At 49.4% G+C, this 19,550-nt stretch overlaps 2 protein-coding genes across 4 annotated transcripts in view; one reads left to right on the forward strand and one right to left on the reverse strand.

Moving 5' to 3' along the window:
• atxn1a (ataxin 1a) overlaps positions 1-6,491 on the forward strand; it is a 60,682-nt gene extending 54,191 nt beyond the window's left edge. For both annotated transcript variants that reach the window (XM_076149843.1, XM_076149844.1), the window contains 2 exons: positions 2,769-5,074; positions 5,841-6,491. In XM_076149843.1, coding sequence (XP_076005958.1) covers positions 3,239-5,074; positions 5,841-6,449 — 2,445 coding nt within the window. In that variant the 5' untranslated portion in view covers positions 2,769-3,238 and the 3' untranslated portion in view covers positions 6,450-6,491. The remainder of the gene's footprint in view (positions 1-2,768; positions 5,075-5,840) is intronic.
• A 6,641-nt stretch (positions 6,492-13,132) lies between these two features.
• On the reverse strand, positions 13,133-16,981 carry gmpr (guanosine monophosphate reductase). 2 transcript variants are annotated; one of them, XM_076149988.1, is made up of 9 exons: positions 16,834-16,981; positions 14,809-14,928; positions 14,491-14,574; positions 14,178-14,351; positions 13,995-14,076; positions 13,808-13,914; positions 13,685-13,727; positions 13,412-13,571; positions 13,133-13,313 (listed from the first exon to the last, which is right to left on the reverse strand). In XM_076149988.1, exons 1-9 carry the CDS (start codon positions 16,918-16,920, stop codon positions 13,133-13,135), a joined length of 1,038 nt encoding a protein of 345 aa, XP_076006103.1. In that variant the 5' UTR covers positions 16,921-16,981. The 2 variants fall into 2 exon arrangements, with proteins under 2 accessions (XP_076006103.1, XP_076006104.1); XM_076149989.1 differs by lacking the exon at positions 14,491-14,574.
• Positions 16,982-19,550: the final 2,569 nt, after the last annotated feature.

Consider the following 19,550-nt stretch of genomic DNA (forward strand, 5'->3'; position numbering starts at 1 on the left):
ATGTGTGTTTGCGTGTCAGTTTCAGTGAAGCAATACTCTCTCTTTTTGCAATGTAGGTCAGTTTAGCCTGCCCTCTCTCTCTCTCTCTCTCTCTCTCTCTCTCTCCCTCTCTCTCTCTCTCAGACACACACACCATCTCTCTTTCTTCCTTCTTTCGTTTCCTTCCCTTCCTGTCTCTCCTCACGCTTCTCTCAATCCCCGTTTTCATTCCGCCTGGACCCTTTTTGTCGAAAACACCAAAGTTCCCGTCTGAGCGAGCGCGAGCCTCCGCGCCTTCCACAACACTTTCACTTCCAAACACACACACACACTTATCACACACAATCACAGATCCATTAATTTCATGTACCTGCAGAAGTGTTGGAGTTGATGACGTATCCTTGATCTGGGTGTGGCACAGAGGCGAGGACACATGAGAGGATTAGCTTAGAAGTGATGACAAAGACAAAACTTCAGATTAAGAAGGTAAAACCATTAGGTGGGGGGGAGTGATATTTGAGAAAGGAGTGATAAAGTGGGCTGGGTGAACAGGCTGAGGCAGGAAAGGAGGCAGAGTGAAGGAGAGGAGAGAACATCAGAGTGTTAGAACCTCACCCATCAACAGCCTCTGACTCACTCACACAGGCCTCGTCCAACAGCATGTACCTGGATACGTGCATGTGTGTTCACTTCTGTAAAACAAACCCTGAAAGCCGTGTCTGCGTGCGGGCGTGTGTGTGTGTGTGTGTTCACTCACACACCCCATCTCTGGCAGTTGCGTCGTAGTAGCACTGCGACACCTCTTAAATCACCGGAATCTGTTTGAGATGCAAGATGTCCCTCGCCCTATAAAACTTATATACGTAGGCAAACTCTCTCACACACACAAACACACTCGCGCACACAGTGGGAGCAGGTGATATCGCTCTGTAGGAAGCAGCAGAAAACCCATAGGGAACCTGGGAGTTGTTGATCCGCTCATCTTTGGCTGAAAGATTTGAAATGTAGTGGCTTGCGACAGAAACAGGACAGTCAGACTACCACAGCTTACCGGTGTGGGAAGAACCTTTCTAGGGAAGCGAGAACCGTTTGAGGTACTGCTGTTCACCAGCTGGACTGGCTCGGGTCTAAATTTAGATCTGTCCTGACCCCCCAAAAACATCCCTGCTCCTGAGGTCGTATTCTCTGACGAGCTGTCAGCGTGGAGCACTAACTTCCAGATGACGCTGGTCACAGCGTCCATTTCGGGCGACATAGAAGGCACGCCGTCGCTGTTGTTTGTGCTGTGATCGAGGCGAACATGTGACCTGACACTGGATGCTTTTAAAGTGTCTGAAATAAAAAATGAAGACGTGAAAGATTAAATAATAAAAACAATGATAATTTAGGGAAGTTCCTGGTTCCCTGAAATCAAGACCTTACCCCTAACCGACCACTGGGTGGCGCTGTGAGCACTGGATCAATAGGAGGTTGCTGCACTGTAGGCTAGAAACTGCCGCTAAACAACTTTAACTTCACAAATAAAGGTCACATTTGCAAATAATTGCTCATTTAAACACAAAACAACTAAAGGAACAGGACATTCGCTCGTGGCCTCAGCCTGTGGCGTTCGCAGACTGAGGCCTCCACAATGAGGAAGAAAATGCTTTATTACCGTCGTTAACAAGCGGCGCTGTGCTTGCTACGCATGTTTAGTGCAGGTTTGCAGTGAGTTAGTCGGCGGGTGTTGGGTTCACTCTCAGGTTTTGTGGATGTAAAGAGTCTTAAAGTGGGACAGCGTGCGTGTCCATGCATCCTCATTTGCTCAGGAGTTTGTAAAAGCGTGTGTGTGAGCCTCTGCCGAGTGTCGACAGAAGAACATGTCAGCATAATTGAATATACCCAGGTGTCAGTGTGAGTAACCAAGCTTGTAAGCGTGTGTGTGTGTGTGTGTGTGTGTGTGTGTGTGTGTGCTTGAATTGCCTATGTACATTATTTATGATATTCACACCAAGCATTCCTTCTTTTGCAGCAGGGAGTCCTCTAGAACAGATGGCACACACACACACACGCTAAGACACACATACGCGCATGCACATGTGCCGCACACACACACACACACCGAGTTTTCTTACAAAGATCTGCTGTTGACATGTGTTTAGCGAGTGTTCCAGGCAAGCATGCGCTGTAAACACACAGTACAGTATATAGACATTTATCTGTGTGTGTGTGTGTGTGTGTGTCAGGAGGTTTTAGGGGTGCAGCAGCAGCACCCATGGGTCCTTATGTATGATGCAGTAGTGCAAAGGGCAATTTGTTTTTTTCACATTTGCTATTTTTGCCTGTTTCCTCCCCGATCTGAAGCGGGCGATTCCCTCCAGTGCTTGTTACTGCGAGCGCCGCTGTCAGCTCTGCCTCCCTGACTGACGCGCTGTCAACACACACTCATTCTCACCTGCCACACTTGATTCTTTTTTGCAGGGGTAGCGGAACGCGGAGGAGATTCATGCATCCGTCCCGTAGCCAGTTGGGACGTTGGAATGTGCATCTAATTAAGATGAACCTCGGGCCACTTGTGCGCCGCTGCTTATCTCGTCTTCATCCTGCACATTGAGCTCGTTTGCTAACATCACAGACGCTGCAGAGCTCAGGCGTTTAGTTTTCGGCAACTCACGTCAAAAACTTCAACGGGAGTTTTACACTGTTTACCGGTATTTCCTGTGTGTGTGTGTTCTGATGCTGAACCTCTGTGACGATGTCTCTCTCTCTCTCTCTCTCTCTCTCTCTCTCTCTCTCTCTCTTGCTCTCAGGATTGTGCTGCACGTGGGCAGGCTTAGTTTTACAGAGAAATGATTCCGCATGAAGTGCGACACACTCGGCCCCCCGTCGTCCTCGGCGGCAGCAGCAGGTGTGACGTGGTGACGATCTCTCCGACAACCCTGAGCTCACCCTTCAGACGCTAAACACCCTTCGGACCAAACAGATTGTCCTACCCTCACCTCAAACCAACCCCCTCCATATCTACATCTCCTTCATCAGTCCTTCCTCGCCTGCCGTTTTAACGCCTGAATTTCCTTCACCGCAAGAGGAAAGACCTGAAAATCAAAGACCAGAGAGACAGGGGAGGAAAACAGAGAGACTACAAGCCAAGACAAGGAACGGAACAATCAGAAGTGAAGGAAAGGAGACAGGAAAGTCAAACAGGAAGTTAGAGAAAGAGAAGACAGAAACGGATCGAGAGAACGCAAGTGTACAGCAGAGGGACAAACAGCGAGCAAGCATGAAGTCAAACCATGAACGCAGCAACGAATGTCTCCCCCCGAAGAAGAGGGAGATCCTGTCGTGCACCTTAGCGTCCGAAGCACGTTCACCGGCCGCACCAGTGATCGCCGACAGCCAGCGCTCAGAGAACCTGGCCTGGCTGGCCAGCGTGGGCGGAGGGAACGAGGGCGCTATGGGTGGACGCCGCGGAATGAGCCAGTCGGACGTGCTGCAGTACAAACCCCTGTCCAACATGTCAGACTCTTGCTCCTCCTCTTCCTCCTTAAGACTGCTCTCATCCCTCCCCACAGTCTACACGTCCCCGCTGTCACAGTCGGCCGTGGGAGGAACTGTCCATTACACCCAGCTGCCCCCTAACATGCAGTTTATAACCTCGCCCTACGCCGCCCCATACACCGGGTACATCTCCCCTCAGCTCCTCCCACCTCCCCCTCCCCCTCCCCCGCTCTCCTCCTCGTCTCTGACCCAGCAGAGACCCTCACACGGGGACATGGTCTCTGCCCCCACGCAGGCCTCCAGACACGACCATCTGCGAGCCGCCGCCGCCGCCGCCCGCACCTCCATGCCTCCACCTCCCACTGACATCGCCCCTCACCACGTCCAAATGTCCACCGCCACGCGGACCGTGCCGTCGGCCCACCACCACCAGGGGGGCGCGCACTCGATGCACCCGCACCATCACCTGGGACACGCCATGTCCCAGGTGATGGTGCAGTACGCCGACGGACCCGTCAGGAAAGAGGAGAGCGGGCTCCGATCGAGAGAGCTCCATAACGGAGAGCTGGAGAAGGGCCGGCGATACGGAGCGTCCCCGGAGTCCAACCTCTCCAAGCCGGGGAGCAAATCGCGAGACGTCATCTCGTCTTTGTCTCATTCTGTCCACGAGGCCCGCCAGCTCGTTCTGCCGGCGGACTACGCCGCCCACGATCCGTCGGGCTTCAGAACCTCCGTCATGTTAATGGCCAACAGCCACGGGGACCACCAGCTGGCACCGCCCAGAGCCAGCCCGGAGAAGCTGACCACCTCTGGCTCCGCCCACCTGGAGAAAGGCGGTATCCTGGGCAAGCCGGTGAGCCGCGCCCCCTCCTCCTGTAACACCCTGCCCTCCTACATGTTCCAATCGCCGCTGTGTGTGGACAGCTTGAAAGCGGCCGGCACCATGTCCACGCAGACTGTTATCCAGACCACCCACAACACTACAGAGACTCTGTCCATGGGCGTGGCCTCCGCCGGCCTCTACCCGCAGCCCTCCATCCTGGGTTACATCGCCGGGGGCGGCGGCAGCCAACATCAGCCAATTGCCTACCACACCAGCCTAGAACCGCACTTGCTCATTCCTGGCACCCAGCCGGTCATCATCCCCGTCAGCGGGGGCGGAGTCGCCGCGCTGGAGCCCGCGGTGTCCCACGTCGCCTCGTCCACCCAAGCCCAACCGTTCCCCACCGCGCTGCCACACACATACATCGCCGCCCCTGCTGGTAAAGGAGAGACCCCGGAAACCCACATAGCCTCGTACCACCAGGCCACACCAGGCGGGGTGGTCCAGGCCCAGCTTCATCTCCCCGTTTTTCCCGCCGCTCCTCCTCCTCCGCCGCCGTCCAGCGTAGACGTGCCACCTTCACTCCCTCCGTATTTCATCAAGGGCTCCATCATTCAGCTGGCCAACGGCGAGCTGAAGCGCGTGGAGGAACTGAAGACGGAGGACTTCATCCAGAGCGCCGAGATCAGCAGCGAGCTGAAGATCGACTCGTCCACGGTGGAGCGCATCGACGGGAGCCACGCGTCGCCCAACTACGCCGTGGTCCAGTTCTCTGTGGGCGAGCACCGCGCTCAGGTAAGCCAGGGGAGGAAGTCTCCTTCTCACATCTCCTTGTACCTCCATTTCTCGTTTCGTGCGTTGAGTCTCACTCTTATCGCTCTGCCTTCTCTTTTCATCTCACAATAAGCTACAATTTTATTTTTGATTTCAAACACACTCTCACACACACGCAGGCATCTGGCTCTCTTGGAGAGAGTCTCTGTTAAAGCTCCATAATCTGTTTCATCTGTCCGTGACTCGACGGCCCACACAGCAGATCCCCAAGCCGCTCGCTGCACCCACATGAGCTGACCGCTGTTCAAAGACTCTCTCTCTCTCTCTCTCTCTCTCTCTCTCTCTCTCTCTCCCTCTCTCCCTCTCTCTCTCTCTCTCTCTCTCTCTCTCTCTGGTGCTTAGGGGACCTAAACATTACATAACACAAGTGGGAAAAGTTTGTAAGATATTTGCTTTGATGCGGTCTGGACGTTGTTCTCATTCACATTCGTGTACTCAGTTCTTCTCTAACTTAACCCCCCCTCACCCCTCGCTAACTCTTCACTTCCTTCCTCCTCTCCCTACGTCTTATTCACATTCTCTCTCTTGTATTCTCACTGGACAACTGTGATCTGTTCTCTTTTATAATTTTGTGGAATGAAAACCCAATGACCCTGCTCCGTGTGTGTGTGTGTGTGTGTGTGTGTGTGTGTGTGTGTGTGTGTGTGTGTGTGTGTGTGTGTGTGTGCGTGCCAGTGGGGATAAATAGTATGTATCTGATCTCCTCCCTTCATCTCTGCTCCTCCAGGTGAGTGTGGAGGTGTTGGTGGAGTACCCCTTCTTTGTTTTTGGCCAAGGCTGGTCTTCATGCTGCCCAGACCGGACCACCCAGCTGCTGGAGCTGCCGTGCACCAAGCTGTCAGTGGGCGACGTTTGTATTTCACTCACGCTTAAGAACCTGAGGAACGGATCTCTGAAGAAGACTCAGTCGCTGGAGCTGGTCACCCCTGCCTGCGTGACGGCCAGCGGCCACGCGCTCCTCAAACCCCCCAGAGCTGCGGCCGACGCCCCCCAGAGCTGCGGTGGTGGCGGAGGCTCCAGGCACGGGGAGAACGGCATCAGCCAGCGGGGGAACGGCGCCGCCGGGAGGAACGGTAACGCAGTGAGCGCTAACGTGGAGAACGGGCATCTAATCGTGTTTGGGGAGAGGGGCTCACTTTCTAAAGGTCAGGCTGCCGGCGTTACGGACGCCGTCTCCAGTAAGCCGACGACGGGCCGGAAGAGGAGATGGTCTGCGCCTGAAGGTCGGAAGGTGGAGAAATCAGAGGAGGAGCCACCTTTGACCCTGCCCAAGCCCTCCTTCATCCCATACCAGGTGAAAGTCAGCATTGAAGGCCGGTCAAATAATGGAAAGTGAAGGTTAGCTGTAACCATTTGGATTTGGAAAAAAAAAAAACATTCTAGAAAAATAAATACGAATGCCCATATTAATGTTTCATTTCTCTTGGTTTTTACCGTTTTTTTTTTCTTTTCTGCTTTTGTTTTCTATCTTGGATTCTGTACTGTAGAAGTACATGTACCCGCCCTGCCTAGCGTGTTGTCACCTGACATTAAGCACATGTTGTTCCTAACACCTTATTACACGTCACACAAGCATCCGGTGTTGTTGTGGTGTTCAGGAGGTGACAATGTCGGCGGAGAAGCGATGGTTTGTCGGCGGCCGTGTGGCACATGGAAGCGTTACTCGATGGCTGCGATTCAGAACCTAAACTTCCTCCTGCGCTGGATATGATGTCAGACCATCCTGAGCTGGAAGGATTGGTGATAAATTGGTAATATTGGCGAGAAAAGCTCAAGCCCTCAGGAGAGAGATCGAATTTTAGAAGCGTAAACCTGACTAAAGTTACTCTTAAGGTCAGAGCTGACCTGTGATGTTATCAAGCAGCGCCCGTGTGCCACAGGACGAAGCAGGAAACCACACTTTACCTTGCATCTGTCTAAAACCCCGAACCGAACACACACAAACACACCGGGTCAGGTTCAAACTTCGCTTTGAGAAAACGTTGGAGAAATACAATCGTCATCACTTCGATGTATCACCTGTTTTTTTGTTTTGTTTTGTTTTGTTGTTTTTTTTAAATCATGAAAGGTTGTGTGAGAGAAACGGAGGGATTCACTTTTAAGAGGGTCGGGATGTTTCAAAGCACTAAACACTCTGTCACACACACGTGGTTGTTGTTACGCAGTACTGTATGTTTTTATTTGGAGATATTTGTTTTGTTTTGTTGGGGGGGGGGGGGTTAGAAAGTAGCAGCAGCACTTTGGAAAAAGATGAACAGGTGATTTGGTAACAAGGGACGGACGCGATGTTGGAGGTGTTGGAGTTAGGAGTTGTTGGTTTTGTTGAGGTTAAGTGTTGAAACGTTGGAGAGTTTCGGAGACGGTTAGGATTTGACCCGAGGACGGGCAAGAAACGTCCTAGACTGAGAACGACGATTAAGGAAGTTTGAAAGTTGTCGTATCTGTGATTGTAGGCGTGTTTGTGACGCACACACACACACTCACACACACACACTCACGCTTAACACAAACTCTAGCGGATAATTCATTGATAAGCAGTTGTTTTATGCAAATGCTCACTTTTGTCTCTCGATTTTGTCGCAAAGACGTTGGACGTAGGCAGTCGGTTTGTGTGTATGTGTGTGTACATGTATGTATATGTGTGTGTGTGTGTGTGTATGAGTGTGTGTATGATGTGTATAGGAAAAAGATATACTCATTTGTTATATAGAAAATGCTAAATGTCCAGTGTTTCTACTTGGAGTCTTTACTTAAGAGAATCTTGCAATTTGCACATCAGGAGGAGGGAGTCAGGTCCATGAACGAGTCCTAGACCCGAGACCGGAGACGCGCCAACACACACACAGTGTAAAGACGGGAACGTGGCGTCTTGTTTCAGTCATCCAGTTACCCAAATCACTGCGTTCTCCATGTTTTCCGGGGGTTTGTGGTTGAGTCGGGCCAACATACGGAGCTCGGACATCCTCACCAGGCTTTCTCTTACATGTAAATGAAAGCCGAAGCCCCGCCCCCTTTTGCCCCCTAAGCTGAATGTGCATGTATTGATCGGAGGGAGGGCGGGGCCGGGAAAGGAGGCAGCGGCTTCTTCCACATCTATCTGTCGAGCTTTCTGATCCGATCTAGGCCTAGAGACGCTATGAGATCGCGTCGTCTCCAATGGCGATGGCAAGATGAGTGTGTGCTTGGGTGGACGAATACGCAGACGTAGTGAATGAGCAGAGACCCCATATGAGATTTTAAAATGCTTTATTTTTTATAACAAAACAGGGTTTGTCAGATCAATGCCACAGTAGTGCACTTTCATTTCTTCCCTTTTCCTATTGCAACATCATGCCCATTGGTAGTAGTGGTTGTTGTAGTTCCGTGTGTGTACGTGTGTGTTTTACAATCTGCGTGGAAGTGTGTTTTGTAACTTGTGTGTGTGTGTGTACGTGTCAGTGTTTTTTCATCCGACCTTCCCTCAACAAAACAGAAAGCAGAACCACATAAACCTGTCAGACGCCATGGAAACGTTTACTGTCAAGACATGAGACATACGGAGCCAAAGTGATGTCGCTTTGGCTGCCTCCGAAAGCAATATGAACACATATACTGTATATTCAGACACACACACTCACACACACACACATGCTCGCAAATTCATTCCACTCAAGTTTTGCAATAATCGTCTCACACCTCAACCAAAACAAACATGGACACAATCTGGTCGTAGACGTGGAACCACATTCATTTCAGAGGCTCATCTCTGATGTCAACGCAGTTGCAACAGCGGTTGCTAGTTTTTCAGGGAAACGTTTCTCATATATGCAGTAAGTAACCGATTGTCCCCGGGTGGGCGGAGTCATAAACTCTGTCATTACGCCAAACGTAACAGTATACTTCAAAATAACAGAGAAAAATCGCACTTTTTTCTCAATTACACACAAATTTGGCTGTAGTTTGTTAGTGGACGCTAGGGGGCGCTGTCGTCCTTGCTCAGCTTATCTAATCACCCCTCTGTTCCTGCAGACATTAAGACTCCGCCCACGTCCGCCGCGTAGCCATGTCTCCTCCCGTAGTGACCTCGTGTGACCTCGTTTCAGGTACCCAATCATAGCCAGTCAGCCTCGCAAGCGCCTCCTGCTGGGGAGAAGCAATCGATTTACCCTCAACAACCGTTAGCTACCTTGTAGTGTGGCCGAGCGCGGTCCAGATCTAGTATGTAGACAACGACGAAACTAAGCAATCTCAAATATAGATACACACACACACACACACACACACACACACACATAATAAACTCTCTTTGTAGTCACAGCGGTTTGTGTTCTGAGTGCGGTGGAGGAAGCGGCACATCATTGTAAAGTCTTTGACCGGTGTTCTTTTGCTTTTCCGAAATAATCCCGAGTTTTAACCTTGAAATGTTCCACATTGTGCAATACTTACATTTTTATTTCCCCGCCCCTTCGCTGTGCCATGTGTATGTAGCATCGTCCTACTCCAGCGTCTCGTCTTGTCCTCGCTGATAACGACTTACATACGCGTGTTTACTGCGTGTCCACATGTGTCTCAGCTGTTAAACAGAGTCGGGATGAAGATCGCCCCAACGCTCTCCCTCCCGTTTGTCTTTGCGGCCTTCTTAAATTTGTGAGCGTGACAGACTGTCGTGTCTTACTGGTGTGTGTGTGTCCGTGTGTGTGTGTGTGTGTGTGTGTGTGTCTGCACCAAATGTCATGCACGCCGTGACTGTGTGTGTGTGTGTGTGTGTTTGGTAGTGCGAGTGTGCGACGCATGAGTGTGTAATCAAGTATTTTCTCCTCTCTTGTCTGTGAGACGGTGAACTTTGACCCCGCGGTGGTTCACAGTGAGACCCGCAGGAAAGAAAGAAAACAAACCTCATCGCTAGTGGGGACCACTTTTTTGTAAAAAAGGTAAAGAAAAAAAACGAAAAAAAAATACAAATAAAAACCAACAAAGATGCACATGTAAGTAGACGTAAGAAGACTTGATAATGTTTCAGCACTTTCTAATCCTAGGACGGGCTTTGGTCTAACCCCTCTGTCTCAGACCGAGACCTCCCTAGGGCGAACATTCATTCAATACAGACGGACAGAATGACAGAGAGAAGAAGAAGGGGGTGAATACGGAGGGAAAGAGAGATGGCTCAGTTTTTAAGTTTTGCACATCACCTTTGCCGCGCAACCTTGTGTCAATCTGTCTGCGCTCCATCTCGCTTGGCGCCCGGCGCGTTCTTGGGTCCAACGGGCCGAGGTGCCAGGTGGTTTCCTTGGTTCCTTTTTCTACAAGAAAAGCTTTTTCTCATGGAATGCGTCCCTTCTTTTGTTGTGTTCCCCGTTTCGCTCGGGAATCGTTTCCACCCGTGCCGACCTGAACCGGGCCTAAACCTGAACCTGGGCCTGACCCTGGACCGGGTCTGAGCCGAGCCTGAACCGGGCCGTCCAGTTTGGTTTATTTTCTTTTAGGTTTGTCCTCTGTTTGTCTTTGGTTCTGAGAGATTTGGTGGATGCGTGTCAGCAGGTCGGCTCAGCTCGGTTTCGGTCGGCGTGGAAACGGTGCAAGCGAACCTTTGCTTTGTTTGCGTTATCTTTGGTGCAGGAGCTTTTTCTGTATTTTTGGTCTCCTTGTAGCACTCAATATAATGTCAGGGGACTTGAAACTATGTAGAGAATGTGTCATTGTTGAGTTTTTATGACGAGCTTTCTCATTGGAGGAACACCGCTAATGTCGTCTTTTTTTTTTTAAATTGGCTTCTTGCACAACATGACAACATAAAGTGAATGTTGGTGTTTGAGCTTTTCAATCAGAAAAAGAAGACGCCGGCTCTTTGTTTTCTTGATGTTTGTACTTTCATTTTTGCTAAGAGGACGATGTTGTTTGGCACTTTGTTGTGTTTTGGAAAGTGAACAGAATTTGATCAGGATTCCTTTTTTTTTTCATTCAAACTTGACTGTTGTATGACGTCTCGTCAATGTCCATAGCGCTGGATAACCAACTCAGGCAGAAAGGAAAAACCTTCTAGAGGCCCACGTAACCGTTAAGTTTCACCCCAATTAATTTACATTGGTGGGCTGTTTGATATGGGTTATAAGATATGTACACTTATGACACATAATTTGATATGATTAACAACTGTCATTATTGGCAATGAACTATGAATTATTATTACAATATTCTGTGTATGATGCTGGAGAGGAGGAGGATTCTTCTTCAGCGTACTGAACGTCTTTGGTCTGCAGCTCCGTGCAGGCCAGCGAACACTTGGGCAGGGGACAGGCATCTGCGGGTTTGTGACCTCTGGCCCCTCCCACTGCCACAGAAAGGGCGGGGCTGTTCTGAGGGCTGATCCCGCCCCCCCTCCTCCCTCTGTTCTGAACAGTCAGCCTGGAGGCTCGCAACCTGTCTGTCTGGATTTTTCTCTGCTAACTGTGAGGTGGAGTTCTGAACTTGAACCTTTTGGCCCCCCTGAGACGGTGGCAGAGAAGTGGACATCATCACAGAGCAGCCGGGACACTTTCACCTGCACGGGGCCGCAGACGCGCCCAGCCAACTTGTTTGTACTATATTGTACTCACTCAAGTCCCTGTGTCTCACCTCCCCTTTCCTTTATAGCAATGGAGAAACCCTATTGGTGTATGTATTTGACATCTGTACAAATGCACCTATTTGAAAAAGAAAATGAAACCTTGACATATCTGGAATAAATTGGGCAATTTGTGTTTTTATTTTGAAGTGGAGACCCACATGCAGCTCAAACTCACTGTGATTTAATGTGTGAATCTACCGTAATTGGGCAGGTAGCGCCATCTAGTGTACATAATCTGTATGATACCTCTAACTGTAAAGACTGCTATATTGACGGGCGATCAAAAGTGGTCATTACAGCGCCACCATCTGGCCAACCAGCACCTAAAGGAATGGATTCTTCCCTGGATCGTACCAAACCATCACACAAAGTTTCATGAAAATCAGTTCATAACTTAAGGTTAATGTGTAGTTTCAAATCCAGAAAGAGCAGACAGAGATGTTTCTAGTTTGTCTTTATTGTTTCCCCTTGGTTTTCTCATCGCAGTAAACAATCAAACTGTCATTTTAAAGTGCTGCTTTCCAGTTTAGAATTGGACTTGAATGTAATGTTGAACAGTTCACATAACTTTCCCTTCAACATCTTTGCTTCAAGTACAGGAGGCAGCTCCTCAATGCAGCGTAGATTGAGATGCCCTGGATTTAAAACATCAGGCACAGTGGAATCCAACGAAGAGACGTCACTTTGCATGCACAGCAGGGGGGAATCAGGAGGATCTCAGGTACAACTGGCTCCACGCAAACAAGGTGCATGCACACGGACACACACGGAGGAGACACACAAAGAGATGACGGCACATTCAATGTTTTCTGCCAAATGGAAGAAGAGCCACGAACACATGACATAACACTCTCATCCTGTTTAAAAGCCAAAGCTGTGTGAGCCCAGCAGCAGATTACATTCATAAACACCACTGAGGAAATCATCTGAGGCTCCTGCATGCACTTTATTGCAATGTTTTCCTCCAGTGACAGATAAAGGGTATAACGCTCCTGGAGTTTGCATATTGATCACGTTCATATTATTCCAAAAGTTTACCAGGAGAGTTTCTCCAAATCATCAAAGCACTGATACACCTCCTTCTCCAGTGGAGTGTGTTTAACATCCTCCAATCATCCCCAAACACACCTTACACACCTTATCTAGGCTGTTACATCTGGAATATGTTTGCATGAGTCCAGTCTAAAATTAAATATCTGCATATTCTGTATTAAAGTAACGTATTATGGTGTGTGTGCAGAATGAAAACACACCCACAGTGGGAGTTGATGGTAGTGCTGTGATGCTTTGGAAAATGTTTTAAGTCACACTTAAAAGTATATATAATTCAAAACCTGCAGGAAACAGCTTTCAGTCAGCAGATATCCTGAGAGAAACAGTTTGGGGTTTCGTGTGTGTGTGTGTGTGTGTGTGTGTGTCTGCCTGCTCTAGCTGAACTAAGAGAACATGTGGCTGGACTGCTGCGTGACACGGATGAAGGTGGTTCTCCGACTCAGCTCCTTGAGTTTGGCGGCGCCCACGTAGGTGCAGGTGGAGCGGAGGCCCCCCAGCACGTCGCGGATGGTGTTCTCCACGTCCCCCCTGTAGGGAACCTCCACCGTCCTGCCCTCCGACGCCCTGGAAGAGGAGTAGAGAAGGACAGAGGGTTGTTAGGGCACCCCCTAGTGGCCAAACCGGCTGTTTCCCTCCTGTCCACCCTGGTCTCAGCCTCTCACCTGTACTCAGCCACCCCACCCACATATTTCTTCATGGCCGTGTCGGAGCTCATGCCGTAGAACAGTTTGTACTTCTTGCCGTCCCTCTCGATGACCTCGCCGGTGCACTGGTCGTGTCCCGCCAGCATTCCTCCCATCATCACAAAGTCAGCGCCTGCACCTAAAGGGAGAAGAGGGAGGAAGAGGGAGGAGGAGGAAGAGTGGTTAGATGAAGAGGAGACACCTCAATCTAAATCCTTTAAAATGGCAGAAATTGTAGAGTTGTATCCTCACCAAAAGCCTTCGCTACATCACCGGGGCAACTGCAGCCACCATCCTGAATGGAGAAACATGAATGAATGAACTGAACTGCCCTTCATGTAGTTGTTGTTGTGTGTGCAGCAGTGAGGCACTTACAGAGATGATGTGTCCTTTGAGGCCGTGAGCTGAATCTGCACACTCTATAACAGCACTGAGCTGTGGGTAGCCAACTCCAGTCTTGATGCGTGTCGTACACACAGATCCTGCAAAACACAGTTGTTGTTGTTGTTGTTATGGAACTGATGTAGATTTGTGGAACCTGAGGTCTTGACACCTCACCCACCTGGCCCGATGCCCACTTTAATGATGTCGGCGCCAGACAGGATGAGCTCCTCCACCATCTCTCCCGTCACCACGTTCCCCGCCTGCCAGGCAGAGAGCAAACAACAACATCAACAACAACACAGCCTCAGCTACACATCGCAAACAAAGCAACAAAGCCCCGCTGAGACGTCCACACTCTTACCATGATGGTGTGTTTGGGGAACTTTTCTCTGACCGTCTTAACAAACTCCACAAAGTACTCAGAGTAGCCGTTGGCCACATCCAGACAGATGTACTTCAGGGTAGGAACGGCCTCCATGATGGCACACAGCTTCTCCAGGTCTGCTTTGCTGCTGCCTGAGCTGACAGCCAGATGCTGAGAGGTGGAAGAGAAAAAGAGCAGTCCAACAGAAACAACAACAGAAGATGAGGTTAGTCACCATCAGGGTCTCCTCTGACACAACAGGTTCACTTCATATGGGAGTGAGGGGATTTCAGGAATGTTTGGATCTCACCTCTAAGCATTCCGGATGGTTAGCAGCAAAGTTCTTCCATTCGTCCACAGAGTAATGCTTGTGAATGGCTGTGAACAGGGTGTGCTGGAGAGAGAGGGGAAGAGAGGGAGAGAGGGAGAGAAAGGGGGGGGGGGGGGGGGGGGGGTGGAGGGAGAGAGAGAGAGGGAGAATGCTGATGTTTGCACCCATGATTCATCTTTATTCCCTATCACCATTCGCTCCCTCACAACATCGAGTAATTTATTATTATTCACATCATATGTCATCCCTTTATGTGTGTGTGTGTGTGTATGTGTGTGTGTGTGTCTCAAGACTCACTTTACTGAGGACTTGCGCCATCTCAAACGTTCCCGTTGTGTCCATGTTGGCGGCGATGATGGGGATGCCGGTGTAGGTCTGTTTGGAGTTGCGGAATGTGAAGGTCCTCTGCAGGTCCACCTGAGGGACGGGGGGGGGGGCAGACAGACAGACAGGATTCATTCAGGACACTTATCAGCATGATTGATTATTTTACCACCAAACGTGACTGGAGGGCAGTGGTGTTCCTCTCAGTTCTGTGTGCGATAGATTCACTGAATCATTTAGATCCAGCAGCTCGCCGGTGGTGCTGCTTGTAACCTGATCAGATGAAGTCAGACACACAAGCTGCCTCAGTGTTTATGGGGATGCAGAGTACAGCTCAGATTCACTCTGACCCCCCACTGTGATTTCTGCGTCTCACGTGCTGTGTAAGATGGAGGTCAGGTGACTGTAATGGGAGAGTGTGACCGGTCAAAGTGGTTTGTTTGGGGGTGAAGCTGAGGTACAGGATTTATGCCAGGATGCCAGTGCTGCTGCAAAATGGGGTCGGAACATAATATAAAAGTGTGTATAACCTTCATGGCGCGATAATGTCTGGAACCATAGCAGAGAGCGAAGGAGCTGTAAGTCACCGTGGCAAGAGAGAGAGAGGGGATGGAGCGAGGGGCGAGGGAGGGAGGGGCACCCGGTCGTGCGTGTCCATTTCATCTAATCAATGCGGGTCTCTTCTCTCAGCTTGGCACGCTGATGCAGCAGGATTGGACCGCGTGCTCGCCAGAAAATAAGGGACGGATATGATGTCACAGATCTAAAGGCTTTGTGTTATATGATCATTGAAATTAATATAGATAATATCTGTATTAACCCCATAAATGAGAAAAATAACAACAACAAAAATAACCTCTATAACAACACATTACATAAGTGAGGTCTTGACCTGTTGTTGCTCGACTTTCCGAGTGTGTAAACTGAAGAACGTCCCTGAGGCTTCCTACTTCTCAATCTGTAGCAGCGACCCCTGTGACGGCGCCCCCTACAGCGCCACTAGCCTTCATGCAGATCATAGTGGAGTCACCCTTTAATAAAACACAGTGCTGAAGTAAGAATGAGTTTGTGTGTGAGTGTGTGTGTGTGTGCGTGTGTGTATCTTGATCTGTCATGTGTGGTATGCCTTCTGGCCAACTATAACACACACACGGATCCTATTTTTAAGCAGCGTTACTGAGAACTCTGCTGTATCTCATGTTGCTTGTCACGTCCCCGTCCCTACATGCCAGTGCCACCGTGCCAGGGTTCTTGGTTCCAACCCCCCCCCCATGCTGGTTACACTGTGCTGCTAACGTATAAGAGCCAAATCTAAACAAGCGGTTTCCTAGATGACCAAATGGTTTGATATGGGACGCCTCCTGGCCTCTTTTTGACCTCTTCAAACCTTTTGACCTGCTTGAAACAACGCATCAGGTCATCATCTGTACATCACTTCCTCTCTTTCTTCTTCTCTCTCTCTCTCTCTCTCTCTCTCTTCTTCTCTGTTGCTGCCTATAGTGTCCCTGATGCAGCTCCAGGCAGAGCTAACCTTGTTTTCTGTAACCTTTGCAGAAGGTCGCCCCACTCACTCACACACACACACACACAGGCTTGTTTGGGCTGTAATTGCTGATTGCAGAGACACACTCGCAGCACACACACTCCTAATCAGTCGCCTTACACTGATACACACATGACATGACCCAGAGGAGGTACAAAATAAGACACACTGCGTATCTTTGAGAGGAATGTGGCCGCTGTGATATTTCATTCTTCATCTTTAATCACCATGATGAAGGTGTCGCGACCCAGGGTTACGCAATGGGGCCCCTACAATTCACTCCCTCCCCCTAAATGTATAAATAGTTAATGTATGTCTGTTGCGTCACCATAGCAGCACAAGCACAGCTGTACTTCCTGATTACTAAGCTACAGTAAACACATTTACTACCCCCCACATAGACACTGTCTTACTACCTGTACTTCGTCATCAGAGTACTAATGAAGCGTTTGTACCTCGGAGCGACTCTTCAGGCTGCTCCTCTTGGGTCTGAAGAGGACATCTTTGAAGTCCAGCTTGAGGTCTGCGTCCACCCGAGGCATCTTGGCCGTCCGGAACACTGATGACCAGGAGGAGGATGAGGAAGAGGAGGATGATAAGTAGCTAGAGGAGACTCTCCTGAGGAAGACTGCAGCAGCGGTGCTCACCGGTCCCAAGCCACAGGCACCAAACCCGAACCTCCAGGCGGCCAGCGTATTTATAGCAAATGGGGGTCCTGCCCAACCCCGGCCCCCATGGCTTTATTTGGGCCTGGACTCCCCTCTCTTGCCCTCCTTCTTCCCCTCTCTCTCTCCTGCACGCCCTCCAGCACTCCTCTGTTCTCTCTCTCTCTCTCTCTCTCTCTCTCTCTCTCTCTCTCTCTCCTCCTCCTCCTCTCCCTCCCTCTCTCTCTCTCTCCGCTCTTTCAGCAGAGTGGCAGGAGCAGCAGTGGCCGAGCCAGGCACGGCAGCCCGTCTCAGCTGCTGACGCATGACACACACACACACACACACACACACACACACACACACACACACACAAATACACACACACACACACAGACACGTACACACGCACACACGCACACACGCGCACAAGGAGGCACTGCGGTCGGTTATGTGCTGCAGTGCTACAGAGCACACCTGCTGCCCGGCCGTGGCATTACTACTGGAGACATTGTTTTGATATTGAGAGAGAGAGAGAGAGAGAGGTAGAGGGGGGGGGGGGGGGGGGGGGGGGGGGGGGGGGGGGGCAGACAGAGAGAGGGGGGAGGGAGGAGAGAGAGACAGATAGAGGGAGAGAGAAAGAGAGAAAGAGAAGATGAGCACTCTAAAATGGAAAAGCCATCCATGAGACAGTGACTGATGTGTAATCAGCATTAGGGGCAACACCCCTTTTATGATTAATGAGGTCACTGATCTGATCTATTGTTTTGGTTTCTTTCCTGATAAGAAAAAGATTGCAGTACTGAATGTTTGTTTGTTGTTGTCAGTCGGGAACAAAGGAACAGAGGAGTGATCTCACACTGAATCTCTTTTGTTTGTATCTAGTTTGTTCAGATGCTGTAAATCCTTGAAAACACTTAAATTTTAATATTCAAGGTTTGAAAAGTGCTTGAAACGGTTTATTATGGAATTATGATGAATGTTCTGGATGACTTAACTACTGAAACATAACGTCATGCCTTTTGTTGGGCTTGGGCTTTACATGTGCTTTGCATTACTCGAAGAGAGGACGCCTCCACATGCAAAGGAGTTATGCCACTGTAGCTGTAGGCACCAAGTCTGACCAGTAGGTGGCAGCAGAGTAGAGGGAACAGGCCTGCTGCGCTCTCTCTCTCTCCCTCTGCCTTGCTTCCTGACACCAGCGTGGTTCTTTGTGATGAAAGCCTTCATGATGAGGTAACTCCACAACACTGTTCACCTCATGAAAAACAACCCAGCACTTGCAGTTTCTTTGTCTTAAGTCTAAACGCTCATAGAATTGGGCGGTAAAAGCTTATGTAACAAGATCAAATGATTACTGCTTCAAGGAAATGAAAGAGAAATCTGTTCTGTAATCACGATTGGCAGTGGGCTCTCAGATGGCATAACCTCAAGCCTTATTACTGTAAAATTGATAACATTATCAACAGCTATGATGTTGATGTTGATTTGATGTCAAGCGGTCCCAGCTGCTCTTTGACCCCTCTACATGTCACGATGGCCCGCATTGATAAGAAGGTGCTGAATACACAATGTATACCTGAGAGGGCAATAAACCTGATTAGGAAAAAGAACAGTTTGCTTCTAACACACTGTACCACACACAGTCAGGGTGCAGCTTGATGTACACACACACACACACACAGCTGGAGCTTCAGGTGTTGGTTTAAGTTGTATATTATAGGCTTAAGTAGGTGAAAGTGCAACAAAGGTTTTATGTACGTGCAGGTTTTTACTGCTTGTTTGGCTTGTTCACTCTGTGTGTGTGTGTGTGTGTGTGTGTGTGTGTGTGTTGTACTCGAGCGCCTGACCCACAAAATAATGTGAGACCCAGATGTGAGAACTATCAGAGCACATTGCGTGCATTAGGAGTTACAATTTGCATGTTCTGCTGCTTCCTCCTTCTACTCCACTACATTTCAGGCCAACATGTTTACTTCCTGCTACATTTATCCAACAGCTGTAGTTGTTGTTGTTGTCTACGCATGTTCCTCATCTCCAGGTATCTCCAGTAATGCAGACTTTCCACATTTTACTCCAAACTTTAGATGATGTCATTAAGCTCAAAATCTAAAAATAGATCTGGGATAAAGGTGCCTTTGCTCATGGGCACCTGGCAGTATTACGCATGCTCAAGTATGCAATAAACCATTTCATATCATTTTAGATAAACCACGCGACTGTGAGGATGCTGGTTTCTGTTTTCTGGCATGAGTTGAATTGATAACAACTACTTGTCTGCAGAAATCCTAGGAGTCCAGGTAACGAGGCAGAGGATGATGATGAGGAGGTTCACAGGAGACGATGAAGCTGCTTTTCGCTGTGAGATCAGAGGAAAGTGAATCGCTGCCTCTTGCTCCGTGGCCTCCATTCACTCACGCTGAAATATAGAACAACAATAAACAGCCCCAGGTCTGGAAAAGTAGGTCAAACATGGCGATTTATGAGTTGACAAGAAACCATAACACAGGGAGAGAGATGCGGCAGAG

Source organism: Genypterus blacodes, unplaced genomic scaffold (genome assembly GCF_046128005.1).
Source record: "Genypterus blacodes isolate CSIRO-AG114 ecotype Tasmania unplaced genomic scaffold, CSIRO-AGI_Gbla_v1 ptg000048l_1, whole genome shotgun sequence".
Classification (NCBI taxonomy): Eukaryota; Metazoa; Chordata; class Actinopteri; order Ophidiiformes; family Ophidiidae; genus Genypterus; species Genypterus blacodes.